Source organism: Thamnophis sirtalis, unplaced genomic scaffold, assembly GCF_051295495.1.
Source record: "Thamnophis sirtalis isolate CommonGarterSnake01/CBP01778 unplaced genomic scaffold, rThaSir2_p1.2 scaffold_3, whole genome shotgun sequence".
Classification (NCBI taxonomy): domain Eukaryota; kingdom Metazoa; phylum Chordata; class Lepidosauria; order Squamata; family Natricidae; genus Thamnophis; species Thamnophis sirtalis.
The window spans coordinates 92847750-92874983 of NW_028261383.1; the positions used below are offsets into that span (position 1 = coordinate 92847750).

A 27234-nucleotide genomic window follows, 5' to 3' on the forward strand; every position below is an offset into this window, starting at 1 on the left:
GCAGAAAAGGTTTATCATTGCCCGCTGCATTTCTCTGCAGTTTTCTATGGTTCTGGAACCCCTCCAAATGTCTTCCAGTCTGCAGTAGAAGCTTAGGGACTGCAGTGGAGGGATTTGGCTATTGCACTCGGTACAACATATGCTCACACACCAGTCTATCACAGCCTTCAAGTTTGTAGCCAGTTCCATGCTGTAATTGTTAAAACATTGTTTGTCTCTGTTTCACTAGAATGATTATAGGAAGTTATCTATGCAATGCAAAGACTTTGTGGTGGGCGTCCTGGATCTCTGCAGAGACACGGAGGAAGTGGAGGCTATTCTGAATGGTGATGCGAGTGTAGAAGTATGGCCTGAACATCCCCGTCCAAGTTTGAGCAGAATCAAGCTATCCATTAAATATGAAGTCAAAAAAGTGAGTATTCTCTTGCCTGTTTCCTTGTTGCATGTTGAAAGTCAGATTAAAAATTGGATTTCTGCATGGATTGCCTGCTCAAAGGATTGTGTGTAGGCAAAACACATAGAGCTTAAAGTCATGGCAGAGAGTAAGGGTGAAAGATGGTAGCAATCGCAAGACAGGAGGAGATTGTGGGTTGTAGTGAAAGATGGGGACGCTTAACTGTGGAACCTACTTTGAAAATAGTTCAATGACTCACGTCCTAAAGGACTGAATCAGCATGACATTTTAGGGATAGATGCATTTTGCAAAGTTTCTCTCCACTTTTCTTGAAATAAGGCTTACTTGAGTAGTTGGATAAGGCAGGAAAGGACCTATAGATAAATCTGTGAGGCATTTTTATCTAACTCCTGGTGATTCTTGTGAGTTTCTATTAAGCTCCAGTAATCCATTCAACTTAGACTGAAAAGAAAACAGTACTGAGCTGTAAAATAGAGTTTACTGTGTGGTGAAAAATCTTGATAGTATTCCAATACAGTATGACTTTACATTCACTGTGAAAAATATGTTTCCTATTTGCAATGTTAAAGACCCAAAGGAAAATAGCATATATTAAAAAGTTACTTAAATTGGAAGTAATGCTAATCAGTTGCCTACAACCTGCAATCTCCAAATATATTTGACTATTAATTTTTGAGGATAATAAAAGTGGTAATCAAACTCATTTGGAAGTTGCCAGGGTGGGTTCACATTGCCCAGACAGATTTTTTTTTTAAAGACCAACTTTGTTTATTATGGAAGTTTATGTTATACTTTCTTCTTTGATGATATTTAGGATCTGGAAGAGAAAGGATGTTTTTGGTATTTTTATATTACAGTATGTCTTTCTTTTATTTTCTGCCATCACACATCAACAAATATACCTCTATATAAAGGAAGGATGCAATCTTTGTCTATGCCATTTCATAAATAAGTCTCTGGGGCCCAGTGCAGCACAAAAGCAGTGGATCTTGATTAAAATAGGCAGGCTTAGAATAGCGCTTCAGAGACTCAAACAGAAAACTGTAACATCATCATTGAAAAAATTCATTAGAATTGTTGCACAGGAAAGCTCTAGAGTCCTCTCCCACTTCATCCACTGTAGCCAAAGAAGCAAGCAATCATTGTCTTTCTCATTGCTGATAAATTTTGGCCAAATCTATATCTCCCAGATTAATGTGCAAATGTATCTATACCAGTGTTTGCCTTTTCATTTCCAGAATATTCTGATGCCCCTTTCTTCTAAAAAATAAACAAGTAAATGATTTTTGAACTGTGGCTTTTAAGAGGAAAAAAATATTTTAAAATGTATAATTAATTGGGGATTTTACTAGTGAAGTCTTTAGAACAGTGGTTCCCAAAGTGGGCAGTACAGCCCCCTGGGGGCGGTGGGATTGCTTAGGGGGGTGCTAAGAGGCAAGGGGGTGGCAGGGGGGCACTAAGAGGCAAGGGCGGTGGCAGAGGAGTGCTAGTGGTGGCCCCCTCTAGCAAGCCATTTAGAACCAGTTCGCTCACTCACCCCCACCCATATGGAAGTTGCTCGATCGCTCCCCCCGCCCATCCGCACTATGCTAGTCTGGCCCACCACTCACTGATTGACTGGCTCACCAATCGACCTGCCCACCTCTAAGAGCCCTATCTAAACCCATTTACCTTTTTTTCTGCTTGGCTTTCTATAGATAAGGCTCTTAGAGGTGGGCAGATTGGTGAACCAGCCAATCAGTGAGCGGTGGGCAGGGCTAGTATAGTGCAGGTGGGCAGGGGGAGCAAGTGATCAAATGGAGGCCCCTTCACTTCCCTTCACTCCCACTTTGTCTTGATGAGGTCACCGCAGCTGCCAGGCGCGGAGAGACAGAGGTAGCCAAAGCAGCGGGGAAGCCCGGGCGGGTGAGCGAGCGATCTGCCTGATCCTCCATCGCTCGCCTGCCCGGGCCACTCTGGCTACCTCCGTCTGTCTGCACCTGGCAGCTGCAGCGACCTCATCAAGACAAAGTAGGAGCGAAGGGAGGCGAAGGGGCCTCAGTGCCTGCCTGATCCTCCTTCGCTTGCTTGCTATTTTGCCTACAAAGGTTTTTAAATTGGATTTTGAATAAATGTGCAATTAATTGTTACAGTTTTGAATTTTACTGTTACTATCTTCCTTCTGTTGTGCAAACCGCCCAGTCACATGACTCCCACAGCCATGCCCACCAAGCCACATCCACAGAACCGGTCATAAAAACATTGGAATTCCACCACTGGGTGGGAGGCACTGAGGATCAGTTTGTAGCACCAAGGGGGCGGTGGACTGAAAAAGTTTGGGAACCACTGCTTTAGAAGGGAAACAAATGAATGCAGAAATAATCCTAAATGGTTTTATGGCTAAATAGAAGAGAAATTCAGAGATTTACTTTGGGCTGAAAAAGCCACTTTGGTCTCTAAAAAAACCTGCTGGAGATTATGAATGGAATGGTGATGCTTATGGGAGCTAGGTGTCATCAGCTATTATAAGTCCTAATCATTAGCTTTAACGTGGCTTCTTTATGTGACAAAATTATGGACTAGGAACCAATAACAACATTCTTAACTTTTAGTCCATAAACCTTTGCTTTAGTTCATAAACTGTTGGAAATGTAAGTCATTTTCTAATTTAAGTCAAGGTCTGGCAAATAATTTCCTATGCTGGAAAACGATGATAGAAAAGGAAAATAAAGATGACAATGGTAATATTCAACAATGGTCAAACTCAATGTGGTTTTCCACATCATAGACAATTGTAATGGGACTTTAGGTTACCTATTGTGTGTAATCTATTGTGGCTCATAAACCATGGTTTGGGCTTAGGGTGATATCTAGAGCACTGTAGGTATTTTTAACAGGTTATTGTTAAAATAATTGTGACTTAGCATGATGTGTAAAACCATGAGCAATTAACAAAACAGGTTATGGCCATTTTTAAAGCAAAAACAGATGCCTTATAGTCAGAGTTAGGGATAGAGCTCAGGGGAGAATATGAGAGCCGCAGTGGCTCAGTGGTTAGAATGCAGGCTACTTCTGCTGACTGCTGGCTGACTGTAATTTGACAGTTTGAATGTCATCAGGCTCAAGGTTGATTCATCCTTCCAAGGTGGGTAAAATGAGAACCCAGATTGTTGGGGACAATATGCTGACTCTGTAAACCACTTAGAGACGGCTGTAACAGATTGTGAAGTGGTATATGTCTAAGTGCTACTGCTATTTATATTTAGTCCTTTGTTTGGCAAGAAATAGCATTTGGAAGTGACTTGAACAAGAAACCAGCTTGGAGACTAAAAACATACACTTTTCTCCTACTGTAACTACATTATGATCTCAAACCTCACAATATGGAACTTCTTTTTCTGAAAAAACAATAGGGCTACCAAAGCCAACAGAAAATTGCATTTTTATGTTGTTACAAAAGGTTACCTGGATTTATGCAACCAAAATCTGATAGTTCTAAACCAGGGGTGTCAAACCTGCGGGATCATGGCAGCATTATTTGACATATCATGCCTTTTTTTCCCTTTCGCTGAACCGGGCATGGGTATGGTTAGATCCGGCCCGCGGGCTGTGAGTTTGACAGCCCTGCTCTAAACAAAGTGCATGGTGCTGGGCATATTTCTTAAAGTTTGGTGCTTATCCAGTTAGTGATTAACTATTGTTCATGATGGGAAATCTCTGTATAAATAGAATCCTGCATTTTTCACCAGGCCAAGTATCTTCAGTGGACTGTGGAGTTGAGGGGAAGGTTGCAACTTATCCTTTACCATGCAAGGGCCTGCAACAGCTGGTAGACCTGTGGGTTCCAACAGAGCAAACTGAATCCAAGAAGGGGAGGCTGCCAATTGAAATAACTAAACAGAGGAAAATAATAAATTGATTGCTTCAAAGTAGGAAAAGCTTGTCAGAGCACTTTAAACAGTTTAATCATGGATACATGATTTGCAAATTGGTCACTTCTTTTTCTGAGCCTGTTTTCTTTCTTCTGATTAATTATTTGTACAATATACTATGATTATGGATATTGGTTTACTGGAAGCGAACTTGGAAAGTGCTCCCAATTTTATAGTCAACAGCTGTTCCCTCCTTTCCTTCTAACTCTCCCCACCTGCTTATTGCTGCCTTAGCAGCTGTGCCCAGACTTTCTCTTCCAATTAGCAAAGCAATTCATTCCAACTCTTACACTGCAAGCTCCTTCATTTTAATTATCCTTTGGAGACCCTGGATAGATCCAACGGCAATGTTTTAAAATAGGCCAGGCAGGAGAATTATATTCCTGGTTTCTAACAGTATTTATTTCACTAACATCCCAGTGTATTTTTTTTTGCAAAAAGAATTGTAGCTCAGCAATCAAGCCCCTGCTTTAAATACCAAACTTTCCTTTAGCATTTCCAATTAAAGGAACTGAAGTGAAGTATTTGTGGTCCTCCTGGGTCAGCTTCTTTTTAAAGGAAGTATGGTAGCTTGCAGTTTCAGAGCTTCTGGTGGCTCATAAATCCTTATGTTATGTCCACCAGGCTCCTTTCAGAATACTGAATGCAGAGTCAGTCCTCATGTGCTATTCCAATCTGCTACCAAAATTATGGGTTGCCTTTGACTTATGACTGCAACTGAGCCTGGAATTACAGTTATAAATCATTGTGATTGTAAATCAAGGCATCACATGACCAGATCCAATTTTTCAACATTAGTATCGGAAGTCATTAAGCAAACACTGCAGTCATTAAATGAATTAATTTTCCCCGATGGGTGTTTTTTGTTTGAAACTGGATGTGAATGCCAAAAAACAGCAAAAAGTGTTGCAAATTGCAGTTGTGTGACTGTGGGACATTGCAAATGAGGCCAAGCCTCCAAAATATAACCATGTGACCATGCAGTGTATGTGAAAATGGGTCATAATCAGGGGTAAAATTCAACAGGTTCTGAAGAACCAGTAGCAGAGATTTTGAGTAGTTCAGAGAAGTCACAAATGTCACGTCTGGCTGACCCCAGAGTGGGGAAGGAATGAATATTTTGCAATATCCTTTCGCTGCCACACCCACCAATCTACGCCCACAGAACCAGTAGTAAAAATAATAATAATGAATTTCACCACTGGTCATAAGTAGATTTTGGGTGGGTAGTCATAACTTTGAATGATTGCTAACTGACCAAGTTGTAAGTAAAGGATTTGCAGTACAATTATACAGCTTTTTCTGATGATTGTTTAGTTGGTATATTTTGTTGGCTCGGCTAAAGCTAATGCATTCAGACTAACAAAGGAATGTTAAGACAGTGCAGAGAATAAAACAGATTCAAATAGAAAATGTGAGCTATGCATACCATTTCTTATAGCTGAAAACAACTATGCAACGTTCTGAGTTGAAGGGGTGATGCAGTCTTATTTGCATATCGCTGAAGGGTGAGTTACTCTTTTTAAAACTCCCTCCCCAACATTTTTGCCTGAGTTAGCATTGCCATTTAAAAACACCAGGGATTGCTACGGTTCATTAGACATCAAAACTAGCTTCTTCAAAAGCTCATTGGCAGGCCAACATAGAAAAAAAATACAAATTAGAAGCTTAAGTATAATCTTCTGCCCATGTTATCCATGCTGTCCTCCACAGTATAACAAGATTGGAACTGTCTCCAAATATTTTTCCACACACAAAAGGAGGTTTAAACTGATGGTGGCTCAACAGGTTAAGATTCTGAGATTGATATCGCTCATTGTGGTGAACAACATGAATACGCGCACCATGGAGAAGTGTGCATTTTCTACTGAATTCATGTTTATGAAAATAGTAGGCTTGGTAAGCTTTTCAAAGAGATGAAGAATGAAGCAGAATATTGCTTTCCAGCTTCTGGCAATCTGTATATTTCTTATCAATTTCTTTCAGATAGGGGCTAGGTCAAAGGTTGTTTCTGTATAATTTGAAGACTAAGATAAAAAGTATATGTATCTAAACCACATTACCCTATCCATTTTCTACCTGTCCACATTCTAATTCATTTATACCTTTTAATGCATAGGCTTGGAAAGTGAGTGGTGAGAAATTACTTGTGAGAAATATAATGGAAGGGAAAATCTATGGATAGAATCGGGCCCTACATCTCAAAGATTTCTTAGGCTACAACAGAAATAAAAACAGTAAGATGAACAGCAAAACATAGGCTGCAACTCTGCTCTTTGTCCCATTTTTTAAAAAAAACACACTAAATGTAGATAAATTATATGTCATCCCATGAAACATTGTTTGACTTCACACATTGCACTATATCAATGTTCATGTTCTACAAACAGCAACTGCTAAGTTCCCACATGTCTTATTCTAGATTGAGTGGCAATGAGCACATTTCCAAAAGTTTTATTTTGCTGTAAATCAGATAATAATAATTGAATGGAATGGCTTTTTCTTCAGAAGTTATGGGTGCTCCATCACAGAGATGGTATTCAGCCAGTTCTGACAGGTTCTGGAGAACCGGTAGCGGAAATTTTGAGAGTGGGGATTTTGCAGTATCTTTCCCTTGCCGCGCCCACAAAGCCACGCCCACAGAACTGGTAGTAAAAAAAAATTGAATCTCACCACTGCTCCATCAATGGAGGATTTCAAAAAGAGATTGAACAACCATTTTTTCTGAAATGGTTTAGGGCCTCCTGCTTGAGCAGGGGTTGGACTAGAAGACCTCCAAGCTCTCTTCAAATGCTGTTATTCTATGTTCTGTGTTCTACATTCTAGAACATGGGTGTCAAACTCACGGCATCACATTGCCATCACATGATGTTTCACATTGTTTTTTCCCTTTGCGGAGCTGGGGTGGGCGTGGCCTGCATGCATCCAGCCCATGTGCCGCTAGTTTGACACCCCTGGTCTAGAAGAGAGGAAGTGTAAATTAGGGAGAGAAAGATCAGCAAAGAAGAATCTCTTCTCTTATTTTTGTGGCTTAAATATAGCCCAGAAGAGCAGATTGGTTGAAGTCCAAAAGCTTAGTGTCAAAAGTATCCTACAGTATTCATTCCAGAGTTTGTAAGCTGAAGATCTGAAGATAAAGAAGCCAGGAAACCAGGAATGACAGAAGCAGAGTTTGGGGGTGAGGAGGATTTAAATATAACCCACAAGATGATGGTCATGGCAGCATATCAATATTTTTTTCCTTTTATACATACATTTGTCCCTTGGATCTATCAAACTTCCAACTGATATGCGCCAACAAGCTAGTTTTCCATAATCCATTCATGTGCCCTAATCATGCAATTTTGGAATTACATTTTTTTTAAAAGCCTCCATCTATGCTGAAATAACCATTATAGCAACAAAATAATAATCTCTAAAAGGTTTTAATGGGCTAAAAAACAATGGCTGCAGATGAGCTGTTTGCAACTGTAGATGCTACTTTTACTGATTTAATCACCCTGCTTTCTTCACCTCCTGCTTGAAACTGATGAAGTGGTTTCTTGAATATGGAGCACTTTATGGATATCTCTAAATATAGAGAAAAAGGTGAATCGGACTTCATTCATCTTTTTGCAGTTTATTTGCCTCAACGGGAGTTTATCAGGATTGTCATTAAAGATGAGTTGCTAGTGGAAGTAATCCTTCAGAAAAATTGTCATCTGTACTTGTTTTGTTTTTGAGGAGCTGTTATCACTAAATGAAACTTAGAAAAGATGTTTTATTTGATGAACTCACAAGGATAACATTCATCTTCTGACAGCCATATGCCATGGCTTTAAATTGTAATACCGTGTATGTCTGGCTAGGTTTCACATGATCTAAGGGTTTCACTCAGATTGACCAAGCTCTTTTTTTTAAATGAATGATGTTATTTCATCTGCTTGGAAGTGGGAAAAGCCAATTGAATAGCTAAACTGTTCACATGGAGTCTGCTCATCTACCATCATTGCTTTGTAATGGTTCTGTGTGACTACAAGGTAATAAACTCCTATGTAACAAAGACCTGAAAGTTAGGGGCAGATCATCATGGAGAAGATCTGTCTATGTGGTCTGGGTGTGAAGAGTCAACAATGACTTCATTACATAATCAAAATAACATGCCAGTGGTTTTTTTAAATGATTTTTTAAAATAAAAAATCAAACATGCTAGTTGTACAAACAGAATAGCAAAAATATGGATCTGTATCTATACTATTATGGACCTCTAACAAGATGCCCAGCAATTTTCTCTCTGTCTGCCTCTCTGTCTGCCTGTCTGTCTGTCTCTCTTCTCTCTTTCTCTCTCTCTCTTTCTGTCTCTTTCTTTCTATTTCTATTTCTCTGTGTCTCTGTCTTTCTTCTCTCTTTCTTTCTTTCTCTCTCTCTCTCTCTCTCTCTGTCTGTCTGTCTCTCTTTCTCTTTCTCTTTCTTTTTCTCTGTCTCTCTGTCTTGTTCTCTTCTCTCTTCTCTCTTCTCTCTTTCTATTTCTCTGTCTATCTGTCTCTCTTCACTATTTCTCTCTGTCTTTCTCTGTCTGTCTGTCTCTCTCTTTCTGTTTCTCTGTCTGTCTTTCTCTCTTCTCTCTCACACACTTTCTTGCTTTCTCTTTCTCTTTCTGTCTCTCTGTCTCACTGTCTGTCTCGCTTCTCTCTTTCTTTCTTTCTCTCTCTCTCTCTCTCTTTCTGTCTCTCTGTCTGTTTCTCTGTCTCGCTCTCCCCTTTCCCACCCATGTATTTGTTTCTCTAAAATTACTTTGGGACAAGATTTTTTTCAAGCTTTTAAATCTGCAATAGTATTAAAACGAGTGGTATTTCTTGTATGTAGTCGTTTATTAGGCTCTGCAGTGTAAGCAGATCTTGCCAATAAAGAGTTTCTCGATGAGCTTTGCAGGTAGCCTTCATTATTGACTGGTTACTTAATGATTGTTCAGAATCACAGCAGTCTCAAAAAGGGAGCTTTATATAAGGCATTTCTGACCATTGTAAAATGTTGTGCTGTTCCCTCCTGTGATCACATGAGCATACTTGGGATGCTTGGCAACTGGCATGCATTTATGACTAGTTACAGCATTGCATGGGCACATGACTCTGATTTGTTGCATTTTGTGCCATTTTTCCAGGAGAAAACAACAAAAAATACCCATTGGATATGCTGAATTTGGTTAAATTCCACATGGTTTGCATAACAGCTGTGGTGACTCACTTTGCAACAAGAATAAAATTGTCATAAAATAGAGTTAGGTCACCTGGTGATATCTTCAATGACCACCCCAACTTACAACTAAAATTCCAATCTGTTTATTAGTGATTTTTTAAAAAAACTGTTTGATCTAGTTGTTTAAACTTTACTATTGTGCAATTCACACTCACAGAATTGTTGTTGACTTCAAGGTTCTACCCTATTTTTAAAAAAATTGTATTTTGTAAATTGTGCAGCTATAATTTTATCATTTTGTAATAGAATGCAGGAACCCTTTCAGTGAAAGGAAGATTCACTGTGTTAAAATAACAAATCCCATGTTAGCACTTTCTGGTCAGGTGAAAACTTCATTTCTTTTGAAAATGCAACTGTGCTCACAGATTGTAGCTAAAAGCTACCTAACCATTTTTCTAGCTGTTAGAAACCTGTCATTCTGAATTTCCATGGAAACAGACCTGTTTAATATTCTAGCCAAGTCTATATCGATTCATATCCTGTACTGTCCCATTCTTTTCAGGGTTTTCTTTGATAATTTTTCTTATGGACCTCAGAGGCTTTTCAGTTTATCAAAAAATATTAATTAAAAATACTATAAGTGTAATTTTAACCTACTCTTCTGCCTAGTTTGATGGATATAATCTCAATCCAATATAGATTAACCACACACTGAAGCCAACCTTTTAACATTATGTGAGAGTGGATTGGAACTGCATCACGTATCTTCCATGCTGGGTGAAAATGATGTAATCATTTGACTCCACCATCAATGTTGATTTTCAATATTGAGGGAAAGTAAGCTGTCTACCTCATGTTCCCATGTCTACCTAGTGATGTCTAGCACTGAACTTACTCCATTCAAAAACATCTGGAAGGGATGGTTATCATTTGGGGCCATAAAGGTATTCATAGAAAATATGCCTCCTTTCCACACAGACCAAGTCATCCGCAAGCGTTAAGAAAGTCCATGAAAACCTGGCTTTTTCAGAAAGCTTTAAATTGATAGGTGATTGAAAATTGCATGTTTCTCTGGAGTCACTTTTATGACTGAAGCAACCTCTGAGCCTGAGAAAATGATTAATAAATCTGGGAGTTGAATACCAAGTCTTTTTCTAGCTTCTTTATTACCTGTCTCTAGAGCATGATGAGCTAAGGATCAGAGAGCAAATATCATTTTAGTTCTTCTTTGTCATTATTATTTTAAAATAAATCTGTTGTATAAAGCTCCTTAAAGTCTCTTTTATTGGTGATTTACAATTCACAGGTATGCTTCTATAACACCTTTAAACTCTTAGAAATGGTCCACACCAGGGATTTGTGTACTCCCTTCCAGGCCCCATGTTGGGCCTTTGTGTTGGGGAATAAGATATAGTTGTCCTCAAAAAAAGGGGCAACATCTGTTGCTTGTCTTACTGGTTAAGACCTATCTTCAGCAGCCCTCTTAATTCTTTTTGACAACTCTTCTTTATGATGGAAGACAAAAAAATTGGCTAGCTGACATTTCTGAAGCTACCCCACCCAGTTTCTGTTGTCTTTAGGTTTAGAGAAACCAGAGCAGAATTCTACCAATGTATTATGATGTAGTATGGCAGATGGATCTGGAGATTGTTAGTGAGTCTCAGGGATGGTTTTAGAAAAAAAACACTTGTTCCTACTAATCCTAATCTCAGCTCTGTCGTGCTGTGCAATGTTTGTTTGTTTTTTTGCTTTGGTCCATGTTGACATCTTTCCTGCAGTGATATTGGAGGGTAGATACCAGAAAAGCACTTTTTTAAAGAGAGTCTGTCCTTGGGATTCAGTAAGCCTGAACCTCTTGTCCATATGTTCGTTTTTGTCTCTCCCAAAACACCATATGTTCTATCTTCTAAAATTTCTTGTTAGTAAAAGTCAGTACCATTGTAAGGTAAAGATGTATGCCTTCTCTTGCAGAATCACAAGCAATTTGTTACAGTGTGCCTTAAGTTCTTGTTGGTTGCTCTCTCAACCAGAATGAAAAGACTGGTTTCACCTAGATGCTGTTGATAACTTGGTACCAGTTTCTTCTTCTTCCTCCTCCTCCTCCTCCTCCTCTTCCTCCTCTTCTTCTTCTTCTTCTTCTTCTCCTCCTCCTCCTTCTCCTTCTCCTTCTCCTTCTCCTTGTTTGTTTAGAATGTTTAGAATGTTTATTATAATTTATAGGCCGCCCTTTTCCCTGAGGGGACTCAGGGCGGCTTACAAAACACAGGGAAGGGGGTAAAAAGACAAAAGACATGAGACAATACATAATATTAAAAATAGAGCACAACATTCATTCATCATTCAGGAGGGGACAAACTAACATTTTTCATCCCCAGGCCTGACGGGATAGCCAGATCTTAAGGGCCGTGCGGAAGGCCTGGGCGGTGGTGAGGGTGCGGATCTCCACGGGGAGATTGTTCCATAGCGTCGGAGCTGCAACTGAGAAGGCTCTCCTCCGCGTAGTCGCCAGTCGGCACTGACTGGCGGATGGAATTCGGAGGAGGCCTACCCTGTGCGATCTGATGGGACGCAGGGAGGTAATTGGCAGAAGGCGGTCTCTCTCCTCCTCCTCCTCCTCCTCCTCCTCCTCCTCCTCCTCCTCCTCCTCCTCCTCCTTCTTCTTCTCCTCCTCCTCCTTCTCCTTCTTCTTCTTCTTTTGCATTATACTTCATGGTATTTTACTTTTGTTGTTGTTGTTTTCCTGTGGGGTAATTGGCCATATTTTCCAATTTTTTAAAAAGAAGTATCTACTTCATGCATTAATGCTTTTTGCCTTGTATTAATGATTCTGGTAAAAGAAAAGGAGTAGGGTGTGTTAGTAGCAAATCTATTTACACAGAGGAAGATTAGTCAGTGAACATATAGATGAAGTAGCATTCATCCAGTGGACATCAAATTTCATTTCCTACCAGAAACCATTAAGGAGAAAGAATAATAGAGACTGAGTAAGCAGCTAACCATTTCTTTCCCAGATTTCAGTACAGCTTTCCCAATCAGAATGAATAATTTGTGTCTATAATAACTGCTGACATTTGGAATTCTAATTTGAATGGCTCATACTAAATTTCTTTTTGCTATTATGCTTCTCATATGCATAATGAGTTTGTTTTATTAGTCCCTCTGAGGACCTGTGCATACAAAACTACTGCCTGCGAGATGACCTTTCCTCCAAGAATGTGTGATTGATTCGGCAGGCCCACTTCAAATTATTTACTAAGACAATCACCTTCAAACTTTTCTTGACCTAAGGACCTATGTCCAAACTTTCAATGACCTTTTCGACAGGGAAAGAGTGATTGTATAGTTGCTTACTTTTCACACATTGGTTTTTCCACCCTAATCTAGTGTCATATGATCTCTATGGTCAGAATATAACTATTACACTTCAGGAGCCTGACCAAAAAAACCATGACCTGTTGAATAACAGTGTCCCTTCAAGTCAGCAGGAGCTTCAATGAGTGGAGTTTCTTCTTCTTTCTGCAACCTCCCTTGGCTCCCTGAAAATTTATTTCAAAAGATTAGAGAACAGTGTCTCAAGCAGCGTGGAGAATGGGGGAATTGACACAGTCACTACCCAACCATTTTTAGTCACAGAAGATTCACCAGATCAAAGACTTTCCACTTTGCTTTATTCCGATAAAGACTCTAGCTTTTGGGGGGGGGGGGGTAACAAGGGCTGGTTCTGAAAGGAAACCCTGCCAAGAAAGGTCTTTAAGTACATGGGAATGTTAGTTACTAATTGAATTAATAAGAGAATTATAAGAAGTTCTTACATTCTCTCCTCTTTGGGACTCAGTACAATTTGGAACAGCTAGGTTTCATTTTCAAGGGAGTCCCTGTAACCACTTGCACTCAAAAGCTGCATGCTGGGCAGAAGAAATGGTAGTGGATGATCAAAAACCTACTCAGCATGATGCTCTAGAATGAATTAAGGCAGGAGTTGGGAAGGAAAACTGCTGTTTTTAATGCACTTATATATTAAATTATGATAGATACAGAGGTGTATCTTCCCATCTACTTGAAGTCACTCATCCATCTGTCCAGATAAAATAAAAGCATAGCAACAGTGGCCATGAAATCAGTGAAAGTTAACTGAGCTTGTCATGAAGCTAAAAGTATGTATAAGAAAATGTTTATGGGAACTTGAAGGATAGCACCAGATCCAGTACATAATTCATGCTGTGTGCCAAAGCTGAAAGTCACCTGCTTAATTTGGAAGGCAGAGACACGCTGTTATGTTCTGGATTCAGGCAGCCTTGGATGATTCTCTAATAGTTGAGTCCTATGTAGAGTTTTACAAGCAACAACCTACATCTTGTTGTATGATTGAAATCCCATGATGAATGTTTTCTCAAATAGGTTAGAGTGGTAGTCATCGTCATTTACCCAACTAAAATAGCTTGAAGTTTTGGTTAAGGATCTGAATGTTAGATGCATTAGTAATGACAGGAACATCCAGCAGTTTAAAGAAGTCCTTCCAGAAACTGAGCATATTGTCTGGCTATGTTAATTTTCTATTGTCATAAAACATAAAGATAAAAGCTATTTTGGAGAAGAGGAGGACATTTTGGTGACCAGTATGGGATAGTGACAAAAATGTTTGACTCTGAAAACCAAAGTTCAAGGACAACCTCAGCTATAGTTCACTAATAACTTTGGGCCAATCACTATGTCTCAGCTTAAATTACTTCACAGACTTGTGATGGGGATAAAATTGCAGGTGGGGTACTATATTTAACATAAATGTAACAACTACAAAGACACTGGAGAAAGCAAGCATTCTAGACAACCTGAGAAACTCAACTCCCCCACAAAAAGCATTTCAGGCCTTAAGACAGCCATAGAACAAAATGAATTGAAGGCTGCAGGGCATTGTTATCTCCTAGAGCATAGTTTGTCAACTTTCACTCAATCAAATCCGAAATGAGCATGATTGCTGGTGATCATTATGCACATCGCAACTTGATGCCACCAAGTTGGCACAGATAATTGCTCACTGCTCCACACCTGCTCCACCTCCATGGCCCAAAGGGAGCTCACCAACAAATGAATAAAAGTGGAAAAGTAGTTGTCACTGTCTTCCCATTCATACTTCATCTTGGGTAGATGGTATGGATGGATTTGGAGCCAGGAGGAAAATAGCTAATTGACAGAAAGGTATGTATCACTGCAGTCACCTTGACTGAGTCAAGCCTGCCTTCTCCAAACCTAAAAGCAACAAATAAGACATAAACATGCTCAACTATATTTAGATGGTGTCCTTGATTTTATTTTGAGAAATGTATGACATGTAAGTTGCAACTGAGTGATAAATGGAATGGATTTTTCTTTCTCTGTTTTAGTTTGAAGCCAGTAGATTCCCAATGGCAGCGTCCATTCATCACCTCCACCTCCACTATAGATGTCAAGTGCATCTTTTTCTATGCTAACTAATTGGCGCTCTCAAGAGTCTGACTCCAGCTTTCTCCAGCTGGCCATATAGTTCTTAATTCATCATAAAAGACAGCACTTCCCTGAGTCACAGATCTCAGTTTAATTAATAGCAAAGGTGTAAATTTGGTTTAAGATGAAAAAAATTGATAACTTTTCTATATATTTCAGTACACAGTTAGTCCAGAAACACCTCCCTCCCCCTTCCCCCATTCTCATGATTCCAAAGCGGTTCCAAACAGATTTATGTCTGCCCCATTAAATTGAAAATTTCACTACATTGGTCATGGAGTGATAATGATTGTAAGAACTACCAGAAAGCTTTCACCCTCTTCCCTTGTCTTCCTAATCCCCTGAAGATTGCCCCATTTATTAGAATAGGTTTGTTTATCCTTATTTTCATGAAAGAATGACAGGAGCAGGTAGCTCAAAAGTGGAAGAAATGACAAGCATACTGAAGTAATGCAGCTCACCATTCTGTACCTTTATGGTACAGAAGCGCCATAACGCTGACCAGATAGTAATATGTGCTTTTTTAAAAAAAGTCAATGTGTTGTTCAAATATAATTCAAGAATATTATTTATATACTGAAAACATACATACATAAATACTAATGATAATGGTATAAAAGATGAATGTGGGAAAAAGAGGTCACTCCATCTATTTTGTTCAAGCACAAGAGATCTGGTCTGCAATCAGAGTTCTGTACCATAAAGTTATGTTCCTTCACATTTGCTTTTTTTTTTACAGCAGAACAAATAGCAATGTTGTTAAAAAAAAAAACCAAACCCCGAACACCCATATTCAATCAGAAGCTCTATCTCTTTATCTCAGCATTGATTCTCCTTGTAGAATGTAGAGCTGTCTCGAACCACGAGATGGGTGGAAATAAATTTAATAATAATAAAAAATAAAAATAGAAAAATTGCATAAAAGAAGATTTTACAATCCTTCTAGTACAGCCACCCATTAAGTGGAAAGAAATCACCAGCTACTAAAAGGTGTGGAGTAAAAAAGAGACTAGTCCTTGAAGAACTGGTTCCTCTGAATTTGTAGTTTAGAATATTATTGGAAACCTAAAAAAAAAAGTCAATGTCCAAAAGTTGATCCTCATGTTCATGGCATGGATGAATGCTTGGCCCAAGCTCATTTTAGATTTAGCTCTTTCTTTCTTTCCAATGTTTTTAAGCACAATTTATAGAGCTTAAAAACATATTCTGTGCCATTGTCACATTGTAAAAGTAGAAGTGTCAAGGAGACTTCTAATGTAACCTTCCTTCAGAGTTAATGTATACAAGAGAATACACAGTCACTTTGGTATTCAATTTAAAGTATGCTTTTTAGACAAATATTTAGTATGACGAATAGTGTTGGGACAGGGTTATAATCAATAATACAATAATAAAATGGCAGAGTTGGAAGGGACCTTGGAGGTCTTCTAGTCCAACCCCCTGCCTAGGCAGGAAACCTTATACCATTTCAGACAAATGGCAATCCAACATCTTCTTAAAGACTTCCTGTGTTGCGGCATTCGCAACTTCTGGGGGCAAGCAGTTCCACTGATTAATTGTTCTAACTGTCAGGAAATTTCTCCTCAGTTCTAAGTTGCTTCTCTCCTTGATTAGTTTCCACTCATTGCTTCTTGTTCAACCCTCAGGTGCCTTGGAAAATAGTTTGACTCCCTCTTCTTTGTGGCAACCCCTGAGATATTGGAACACTGCTATCATGTCTCCCCTAGTCCTTCTTTCTATTAAACTAGACATCCCCAGTTCCTGCAACTGCTCTTCATATGTTTTAGTCTCCAGTCCCCTAATCATCTTTGTTGCTCTTCTCTGCACTCTTTCTAGAGTCTCCACATCTTTTCTACACTGTGGCAACCAAAACTGAATGCAGTATTCCAAGTGTGGCCTTACCAAGGCATTATAAAGTGGTATTAACACTTCACGTGATCTTGATTCTATCCCTCTGTTTATGCAGCCTAGAAGTGTGTTGCTTTTTGGCAGCTGCTGCACACTGCTGGCTCAGATTTAAATGGTTGTCCACTAGGACTCCAAGATCCCTTTCACAGTTACTACTATTGAGCAAGGTACCACCTATACTGTACCTGTGTATTTCGTTTTTGTTGCCTAAATGTAGAACCTTACTCTTTTCACCATTGAATTTCATTTTATTAGATAGTGCCCAATGTTCAAGTTTGTCAAGATCCTTCTGTATCTTGAGCCTATCTTCTGGAGTGTTGGCTATTCCTGCCAGCTTGGTGTCAAATTTGATGAGTTCCCCATTTATTCCCTCATCCAAATTATTGATGAAGATGTTGAAGAGTACTGGGCCTAAAACAGAGCCTTGGGGTACTCCACTGCATACTTCACTCCATGAAGATGCAGTTCCATTGAGGATTACACATTGAGTGCGGTTGGTCAGCCAGTTACAAATCCATCTGGTGGTGATGCTGTCTAACCTACATTCTTCTACTTTATCTAGTAATAGGTTATGGTCTACCTTATCAAATGCCTTACTGAAGTCCAAGTAAACTATATTGACGGCATTCCTCTGGTCCACTAATTCTGTCACATTATCAAAGAATGCAATAAGATTAGTCTGGCATGATCTGTTTTGACAAACCCATGTTGACTTTTGGCTATTACTTTGTTTGCTTCTAGGTATTCGCTAATTCGTTGCTTGATTATCTTTTCCAGAATCTTTCAGGCTGATAGGTCAGTAGTTTCCTGGATCTGTTTTTTTCCCTTTTTTGAAGATGGGAACCACATCAGCTCTTTTCCAGTTCTCTGGTAGTTCCCCGGTGCTCCAGGATCTCTGAAATATATAGTTCAGTGGTTCTGAGATTTTGTCTGCCAGTTCCTTCAGAACCCTGGGGTGTAATCCATCCGGTCCTGGTGATTTAAACTCGTCTAGGGTAGACAGGTGCTCACTTACCATTTTCTTCCCTATTTCAATTTGTGTTCCTAATCTGATTTTTGTGGTGCTGTTTTTGATAGGTTGGACTGTTTTATCCCTTTGTGTAAAGACAGATGCAAAACATGAGTTAAATAGTTCTGCTTTCTCCCTGTTGCTTGTCACCTTCTTGCCACTTTCTCCCAGCAATGGACCAATTGTTTCCTTAACTTTTTTCTTGTTTTTAACATGATGGAAGAAGCTTTTTTTGTTATTTTTTACTTTTGTGGCAAGCCTTTCTTCATTGTGAGCCTTAGCTTTCCTCACTTCATCTTTACATGCTCAGGCTATTAGTAGCACAGCGTTATAGTTCAGAGCTATTCAAGTCACAATCCTTATATAGCAAAGAAGGTGGCACCTCTACAGCTAACACAAGATATCAGATATCAATATCATCTGATATCAATATCAGAGGCAACTCAGAACTACCCATCCTAGATATCCTCAGAGCACAGGATAATATATGTGCATGGCAAGAGGAAAGAAGCCTCTTCAGATATAACATCCTCTTGGCACTGTCTTTCCACTAAGTCAAGGGTGGGTTCTGGCAGGCACTACTGCTAGTTCGCTCATATGAATGCCACGCATGCGCAGAACCAAAAAACAAGATGGTGGTGCCTATGGTGCTGCTGGGAGAACAGGTTTAGGGGCATGGCAGGCCTGGGTTGCTGCCGGTTCCAGTGACCCAGGCCACCAAACCACTACCGGTTCGGCTGAACCAGTCCGAACCTATAGGAACCCACCACTGCACTAAGCCATATATCATTACAACTGCACATACCTTCTTAGCATATCTGATGCTAAATTTCATGGCGAAGGAACATGCTGACTTTTATGGTCCATCTTAAGTCGTAGATTGAGGGGGAGAATGATCAGAAGGATCAAATACTAGGGATTGAAAGTAAACGCTGTCAGCGACTTGATATTTCTTAAAATACTGTATTGCCTTGGACTCTAAAGTCAGTGTCATAAATCTGTCAGGCAAAAATACTGTTGTAAATAATGTTTGAGTTCAGATGAAATAAAATTCTTACTGGTAATTTATAGAGCAGAACAATGTTTGATATCACAATTTAGCAAGGTCTCAGGTTTGGGGGAAAACTTCATAGCAAAGACTTAATATGAAGTGCTTACATTTTAGGTCAAAGGCCAAGGCTTGCAATATTGGAAGGTTAACCCTGTCCAAAAATGCATTTCTTGGGGCCATAAATATTGGAAGTTGTCAACCTCAGCCAAATACAATTATCACCAATCAGTCCAACTTTCCAGTACAATGTTGTTATTTAAATAGACCTGGTTATGCCAGGTGTTTCTCACATATGAGTGTGGAGGTGGCATTACTGATGTCTGTGTTTGTGTGTGTATGTGTGTGCATGTCTGTCTATCTGTCTTGTCTGTTTCAAAAGTGCTTTCTCAAGAGGCGACTGGAATTTCTGGTTTTTCTTTTGAAGACGTTTTGCTTCTCATCCAAGAAGCTGAAGAAGAAGAACCATGGCCTGGATGACTGAGACATAGTCATCTGTCTGTCTGACTGTCTGTCTATAATACATCTTTTATTCAATATTTTGTTTCTGGTCTCAGGGCTGTAATAAAATTTGATCTGAATTTCATCTAATCTGTGTAACAGAAACATTTCTACTCACAGTCCTATCCTAGGCTGTCTGGTTCTCTACCTGGGTAATGGTGGTCTTTGTGCAGAATGGGTGGACATTCTCCAATTTAAAGTCTGAGTCACAATGTCTAAGGTCAAGATTGGTGGACTTTGATTACCTCTCCATTGTTTTTTGGACCAGGGCTCTTTGGGATTCCTATAGTGACATACTTTGATGATCATCCTTGCCTGAGGATGAGTTCTCAGCCAGAAGTATCTCTTCACATTTTAAGCTTAGAGTTAAACACAGTCAGCTGTGGGAAAAGCCACTATCTACCCTTTTGCTGTGCAATTATAATTATACCTACTTCTAAGATAACTTATCATTGTGACTTTGAGATCAATATCCAAAACTCCCTTGGTGGTCAAGCAGTGAAAAAAATACATAAATATTATTGTTTTATTATTAACAATGGATTTACTATAAACACCCCTGCAATCAATTCAAAGCACCAAACTGCTTTTCTCCTGAATATCCTGAATCCTTTATATCATTTATATGGTGGTGTATCATACCACCCCAGGGGCTTTTGTCTCTAGACATTTTCCTTTCAACTTTTCTTTTTATTTTATTTTCTCTTGAAGAGCCTTAATCTCTTTTCTTTTCCCACACATACAATACACTATGATAATAACACTTCCTTTATCTCTACTTTTCATTATCTTTATCTTTAATCATGTTGAAAGATGATTAACAATCAGATGAACATTATATGCTGTGTTGGGAAGCAGACACTTCATGGGAAATCATGCAAAGAGAGATGCTTTTATCTTAGGGAATAAAATTCCTTTGTGAAGCTGCTGTAATTTTATCATTAGGAAGCCATAGGTCGATACCAAGCAATTAAGAATGTGAGAACACAAGCAGATCAAACCGAAAGCCTTTCTGTTCTAGCATTCCATTCTCAAATTGGCCAGCCATATGTCTTGTGTCAGTGAAAGCTCAAGTGCAGGACATAAATTAACTAGCACTTCTGAATCCCTTTCTCTAAAATTACTGTTGGCAGGCAGATATTACCGAACATTGTGTGACAGGTGAGAACCTGTCTTTGCTTATTCCTGCCTACTTAGCAGTTCAAAACCACACAAATGCAAGTAGATAAATAGGTACCACTACAGTGGGGAGGAAACAACACTCCCGCATGCTGGTCTCATGACCATGGAAATATCTTTGGACAGTGCTGCTTCATGGCCTCGAAATGGAGATGAGTGCCACCCCCTATAATCAGTAATGACTAGTAGAGTAAAATCCACAGGGACTCATTCACCAAAATTACTATTGGCAGACAGATATTACACACACTACATAATCCAGAAATCATTGGCTTTGTCAGACTTCAGCTGGGAATGTCACAAATGGCAATCACATGACCCCAGGATGCTGCAAACATCATAAATATATGCCAGTCACCAAGAGCCCGAATCCTGATCACATGTCTGTAAAGATATTGCAATGGTTGTAAGTATAAAAACCAGTTGTAAATCACTTTTTTAAATGCTGTTGTAACTTTGAATGGTCACTAAGTGAATGGTTGTAAGTCAAGGTTTAACTACAGGTGTTTTTCTTTAAAAATGCTAAATATCTCTTCTATATGTTTTACTGTCTGATCTTTTTGTGGGGCATCAGATTTCTCTGATGGTCTGTTTACACTTGACAATTAACTGCGCAATCCAAAACACTGCTATCTCTATCTCGTAAGGATAATTCAATCAACAAGTAGCTCCCACCTATTATTTGTCAATATGTATTTGTTTTTGTATTAATTTAACACATTTGAAGGCCACCCACTTGGAATGACTGCAGATGGTGTACAGATTCAAAACATAAAAATTCGATCAAAATCAAAAACATATGGATATTGAACCCATAACTTCTCTTAACCCAACTACTAGGCAAAAAGGGTTCAGCTAAAATGAAGAGTGGTAAAGACTGCTCATATCTCTGGGAAGATGCTATTCCAGTAGCAGGTAATACAATGTATCAGATGACATTGCTTGATAGATGTGATCTGAACCATGCTGACTCTACCTATCACAGGATGGCCGGAGATCATAGGAGCAAGATAGTCCTACAGATAACAGACCTTTATGCCATAGAAGTCTTTAGAGGTGACAAGCAGCATCTTGAATTATAATTAGAAGCCTTATGGTACACACTGTGAAGCAGCGATGGTACATGAACACATAGTGGCATGCCCATAATGGTTCAAACAATCACATTCTGGACCACATAAAACTGCTAAAGGGTCTTCATAGGCAGCCTCCATGTTACTAAGACATATCGGCACTAGAGCAATGCCATTTTTAATTCTTTCAAGCATTTAAAAAAAAATTCAGTGCTTTACCTATGTTGCACTATATTTTCTTATTATGGTTATTATCACTAATATTGCTTATTTTACATTTACATCACCATTTTTCTCTATTGTACTCTTTTGACTTTGTTGTTGTTGCTGGTGTGTGTGTGTGTGTGTGTGTGTATTTGGCAGTATTTATCTAAATCTAAAAGTTTGAATCAAGAATAGGCAGCAAAGCTGCATTTGGGAATAGAATCTATAGAAAATCCTACTCTACTTAATATTTTAGATGGGAACATGGTAAGAGATGGCAATTTAAAATGCTCAGGTTATTGATACATAACTGTATGAAGCTGAAGAAGTAACTCTCCTATGACAGCAGGATTGGAAGATTAGAATTATTGCTTCCTTCCTGTATATGGAGATTTTCAGTCATCAAAGTTCTGGTTGTCCCAAAGGTGTTTTTTCAGAAGGCAACTGGACTTTCTTGTTTTTTCTTTGAAGACATTTCACTTCTTATCCCTACCATCCAGTCAGAGCTGAAGAAGCTTATTGGATGAGAAGTAAAATGCCTTCAAAGAAAAGACAAGAATGTCCAGTTGCCTCCTGAAAAAACACCATGGGTATTCCTTCCTTCCTTCCTTCCTTCCTTCCTTCCTTCCTTCCTTCCTTCCTTCCTTCCTATCTTCCTTCTCCCCAAAGATTGCTAAGCTTACATATCAGTTTTGTTTACTCACTTTGGAGACTCTTAATGTTTTTCATGAAGTCTGTTTCTTCATCTGTCATTTTGTCATCAACCATTTGTCTTATCTCTATTCCAGAGGCTGTGGGAGAGGGGCACTGCTTACTTTCACAATTATTCTCCTTTTCAAGCAATTCTTACCTTTATTTTCCTCTTGCAGTTTGTTGCCCATCCCAACTGTCAGCAACAATTACTCACCATGTGGTATGAGAACCTCTCAGGCTTACGCCAGCAGTCAATTGCTGTGAAATTCTTGGCTGTCTTCGGAGTTTCCATAGGCCTTCCATTCCTCGCCATAGCGTACTGGATAGCTCCCTGCAGTAAGGTACAGATTGGTTAAGGTGCATGTTTGTTTATCATTATTTATCTATATCCCTGGCTTGATGCAAATGACAAGATCTTCAGTTCAATCAAAAATAAACGTTGTTGTATTAAGGTGCAACAGGCTTTTCAGTGGGTGAGCACAGTTTAGGCACAAATTAAGGAACCGCAAAATAGTTTTTAAAAGATAGGTAGAAAGACAAAAATAGAAAAAGTAAAGGGGGGTGCTATTTCTAGTTTTATTATTTATTAAGCATCATATGTGTAAGCAAATGTCTTTACAGGATTGAGAAGTATTAACTGGGAAACCTTTAATTTAGTTCAATTCAGTTGAAAGTTTTAAACAGGATTTGAAGATTGAGAATTTCTCATTTAATTTCTGATTGTTTTCAGAGGGACTACAGTCAAATTTGTAAAGAAGCCAAATCTTACAGTCAGAGCTTACTGTGTCAAATAGCTTGAACAATTGTTATGAAGTGGGAAGAGCTGATTGAAACAACTAGTATAGTAGAACCTCCAGTCATGGCCATAATTTATTCCATAACTTTGGTCGCAAACCGATTTGGTCATGACCCGAACCTAATTTTGGAAACTTGGCGCTTATAAAAAAAATGGTGCAAAAGGGGAAATTGGCTGCAGGGAAAAAAATATGAATTTTTTGGTCAGAACATGATTTGGTCATGGTCAGAAGTGTTCATGACCAGAGGTTCTACTGCATTACAGTAAAATTACTGGCTTTAATTTTCTATTTCGGCCACTAACCAAAAGTAAAGATGTGTCATAAAATAGGTGTTTTTTTTTAAAAAAAAAAACTCCTTTTACATAAATAATGAACTTCTCTGATCTTGCATGGTCAGTCTGCATATTGCAAATATGAGACAAAGCTTTGTGGAGGCCTTTGAACTAGAGGCATGGGTTCCATCTTGTGTAGGTTTAAATAAATATCCCAATTGCCTCATTTTAACTTGGATTTCTGATTCATTCTAATGCAGTTCTCAGTCCTATTTTAAATGTACCATGAATAACAACTTAATGTTATCAAGGCTCCCCTATTTTGGTGTGTATCTGTGTGAGTCTTTGAGTTGTTGTTAACTCCACATGACTGCTTGGACTAGCAATTTTCCTTCCATTTTCAAGAATACAAAAGTGGTTTGCCATTGCCTGATTTCAGGACTTAGAGAGAGTTGCTGGCACCTCTTAGGTCACCCAGCTGACATTATGCCTATGGCAGAACTAGAACTCACATTTTCTAGCCTGGTGCCATAATCATTATACCAAATTGGTGTACACACTCTTTTCCTCTTTTTTTAACCCATTTCTAGGCTATAAAAATCTCCCTATGAGCACTACATTGCCATAGGCAAGTACCTTCTTGACTTCCAGGAGAGAAAACAGAATAATAGAGCAATAATTCCTAGCCTAGAAAAATATCAGCCCTGATTCTAACGATCCCGGAGATTTCAGAGTCAAAAAGAACAAGGTACAATTTAGGCTTGCATGCCAAGATCTGAGACAACCAAAATTCAAGTTGAGATTCTTCAAGATTCAATTAAAAAACATTCTTCCATAGGTTATTTTGGATAAGGAACAAAATATCTATACAAACTGTTCTATTTGGGGGTAGAATTGGATGAAATTAACCAGGAAGGTAAACTCTTTAGAGCAGGGGTGTCAAACTCAATTTCACTGAGGGCTACATCAGGGTTGTGTTTGAACTCGGGGATGGGGGGGCAGGGGCGTGGCCAGGGTGGGTGTGGTCAGCTCGATGTCACTCACTCCATTTTTGGCTGTGACGGCCTCCTGCAGCCCTCTGCCAGCTAAAAAGAAGCCAGGGAAGCATCAATGGCCTTCTCAGGCTCCGTTTTCACTGGCAGAGGCACTGCAGGGTGGTCCTTCATTGATTCCAGGGCAGCCCACAAGTCGTGAGTTTGACTCCACTGCTTTAGAGGGACTTAACATTGCTCAATTCCAGCAGGCTCCTTTCAATGGTTTGACTGTAATTTTTAAAATGATATTCCTTTTAAGACAGAGGTAGCAGGGATGTGATCTGGGTGGTATAGCAACCTCCATATTGTCTGCTAAAGAGCCTAGATTGTCTGAAATGAATTCACAATTATCTTAATCTGTTTACATTAATGTTTACAGTGGTTTACAAACTCAGATTTGAGCCACGAAATTTGCAAAATGCTTAGAAAGGCTGCAGAATTCTTTGAAAGTCGCCAAGTTGCTTTCCTTACTTTGAAGTACGAATCTGTTTCAAAGGAGTGATTTCACCAAAGCTTCATCAAATTGTAGCACTCCTTCAAAGCTGGGGCTGGTTAAGGGGAGCTGTGACCTTTGAACACATTAAAAAGCCATCCTCACAGACACCATCAGGCTTTTGAACTGACACTGAACGACATTTAACTCTTTTGAAAGTTGCTCCTAAACAGCTGGTATTTCTGAAAGTAACTAAAATAATTGGTTTCTGTCATTTTCTTTCTTTTGGATAGGGGAAATTCCACCACCAGAAAGACACATCTTCTTTTTAGCATTCATTAAGACTTTTTCTTCCCAAAGCCTAACTTCTAAAATCTAACTCGAAGAATACAGGGTCTATCAGTAAATAACCTACACGCAATATCATATAAATTTTAAATTTTAACCTTACTTTAATCCAGGCGGTAGAGATATTTCCAAAAGCTCTTCCTGCGTGGCTTAGCTCTGGCTTTGGATACTAGTAATCCTGATTTTAAAAGGTAATAATTTTGCCAAATGTCCCTACTGTTATATAAACTAAGGCCAGCACAGCTACCTGTGCCTTTCTTGATGTTGAAGCACTTTCCACTAGAACACCGGTGTCAAACTTGCTGTGTCACATAGATGTCACATGATGTTTTGCAATGTTTTCCCATTCATGGAGCTTGGGTGGGCCTGCACATGATGCATCTGGCTCACAGGCCATCAGTTAGACACCCCTGCAGTAGAAAATGACTTTCCTTCGCTTTCCGCCATACTCAGTTCACAACCATTCTTTCCACACTATCAGATGAGATCTGGATTACTTCTTTACTATTACTTTTTAAGAATTGGGATGGCTCAGCAATTAAAGATATTGAGCTTGTCAGCTGGCAAGCTGGCAGCCCAGGTTTGAGACCCAAGGGCTGCATGACAGGGTGAGCTCCAGAGGTGGTATTTAGCTGGTTCTGACCAGTTCTGACAAACCTGTAGCGGAAATTTTGAATAGTTCAGAAAATTGGCAAATACCATCTCTGGCTGGTCCTGCCCCTATACTCTGCCTCCCGAGTCCCAGCTGATAGGTTGGGTCTTCTTTTGTTGCCCTGCACAGGAGAACAGAGCTGGAAAGCAAGTTAATGGGGTGGGAAGGGAATGGGGATTTTGCAGTAACCTTCCCCCAGGAGTGGGGATTTTTGCAGTATCCTTCCCCTGCCATGCCCACCCAGCCACACCCACAGAATTGATAGTAATTTTTATTAATCCCACCACTGGTGAGCTCCTGTTACTTGCCCCAGTTCCTGCCGATCTAGCATGCAAATGTCCCTGGATGAATAGGTACCATTTTGGTGGGAAGATAACAGCGTTCTGTGTGCCTTGGATGTATAATCATGCTGGCCACATGGCCATGGAAGTGTCTTCAGACAATGCTGGCTCCCTCAGCTAAGAAACATAGATGAGCATGCCCCCCCCCCCTAGAGTTAGATATGACTGGACAGGGAAAACCTTTATCTTTATTACTTTTTACGATTGCATCATGCATTATATTTAAAAGAGCACTTATATCTGAAGGGATCAGTGATGGTGGATTTATAAAATACTAGAGTATATTTTCCCAACTATTTTGCCTTCCTAGAATTTTACCTCTGTCATCAATTTCTGTATCTGACAACAATACTAATCAAATACACAGATGATGTGCATCTCCAATCCCACTCACAGTTTAAAAACCAGGACCTTAGAAATAGCAACCTTCCTATTTTAGGAGAGGATGTTGAAAAAGTTTCAGCTGAAGCATTAACATCTTCACGTTAATCCTTCTTTCACAGCATCTTCTTCTCTCAACTTGATTCAAAAATTCTGAGAATCTGCATTATTTATAGCTATCAATGACATTTTGAAATGAAACTTTGAAAGCTATCATTCCAAGAAATGCTTGGAAATAAAATATTGATGCAATGTTGACTGAATATGAAATTTTGACATGGGGCAGAGAAAGGAAATTTTATTAAAAAGAATTCATTTGCTTTTATGTTCACTCAAGATTTTTTTTTTTATTCCCGTAACATTGAATCTCTCTGCTGAG

The 27234-nt window shown here is 39.2% G+C and overlaps 1 protein-coding gene across 1 annotated transcript in view; it reads left to right on the top strand.

The window, feature by feature from the left end:
* Window positions 1-27234, top strand: part of TRPC7 (transient receptor potential cation channel subfamily C member 7) — a 138999-nt gene that overhangs the window by 55950 nt on the left and 55815 nt on the right. The window contains exons 2-3 of the mRNA XM_087709513.1: window positions 230-412; window positions 22774-22938. Of these exons, the coding sequence (XP_087565639.1) occupies window positions 230-412; window positions 22774-22938 (348 nt within the window). The remainder of the gene's footprint in view (window positions 1-229; window positions 413-22773; window positions 22939-27234) is intronic.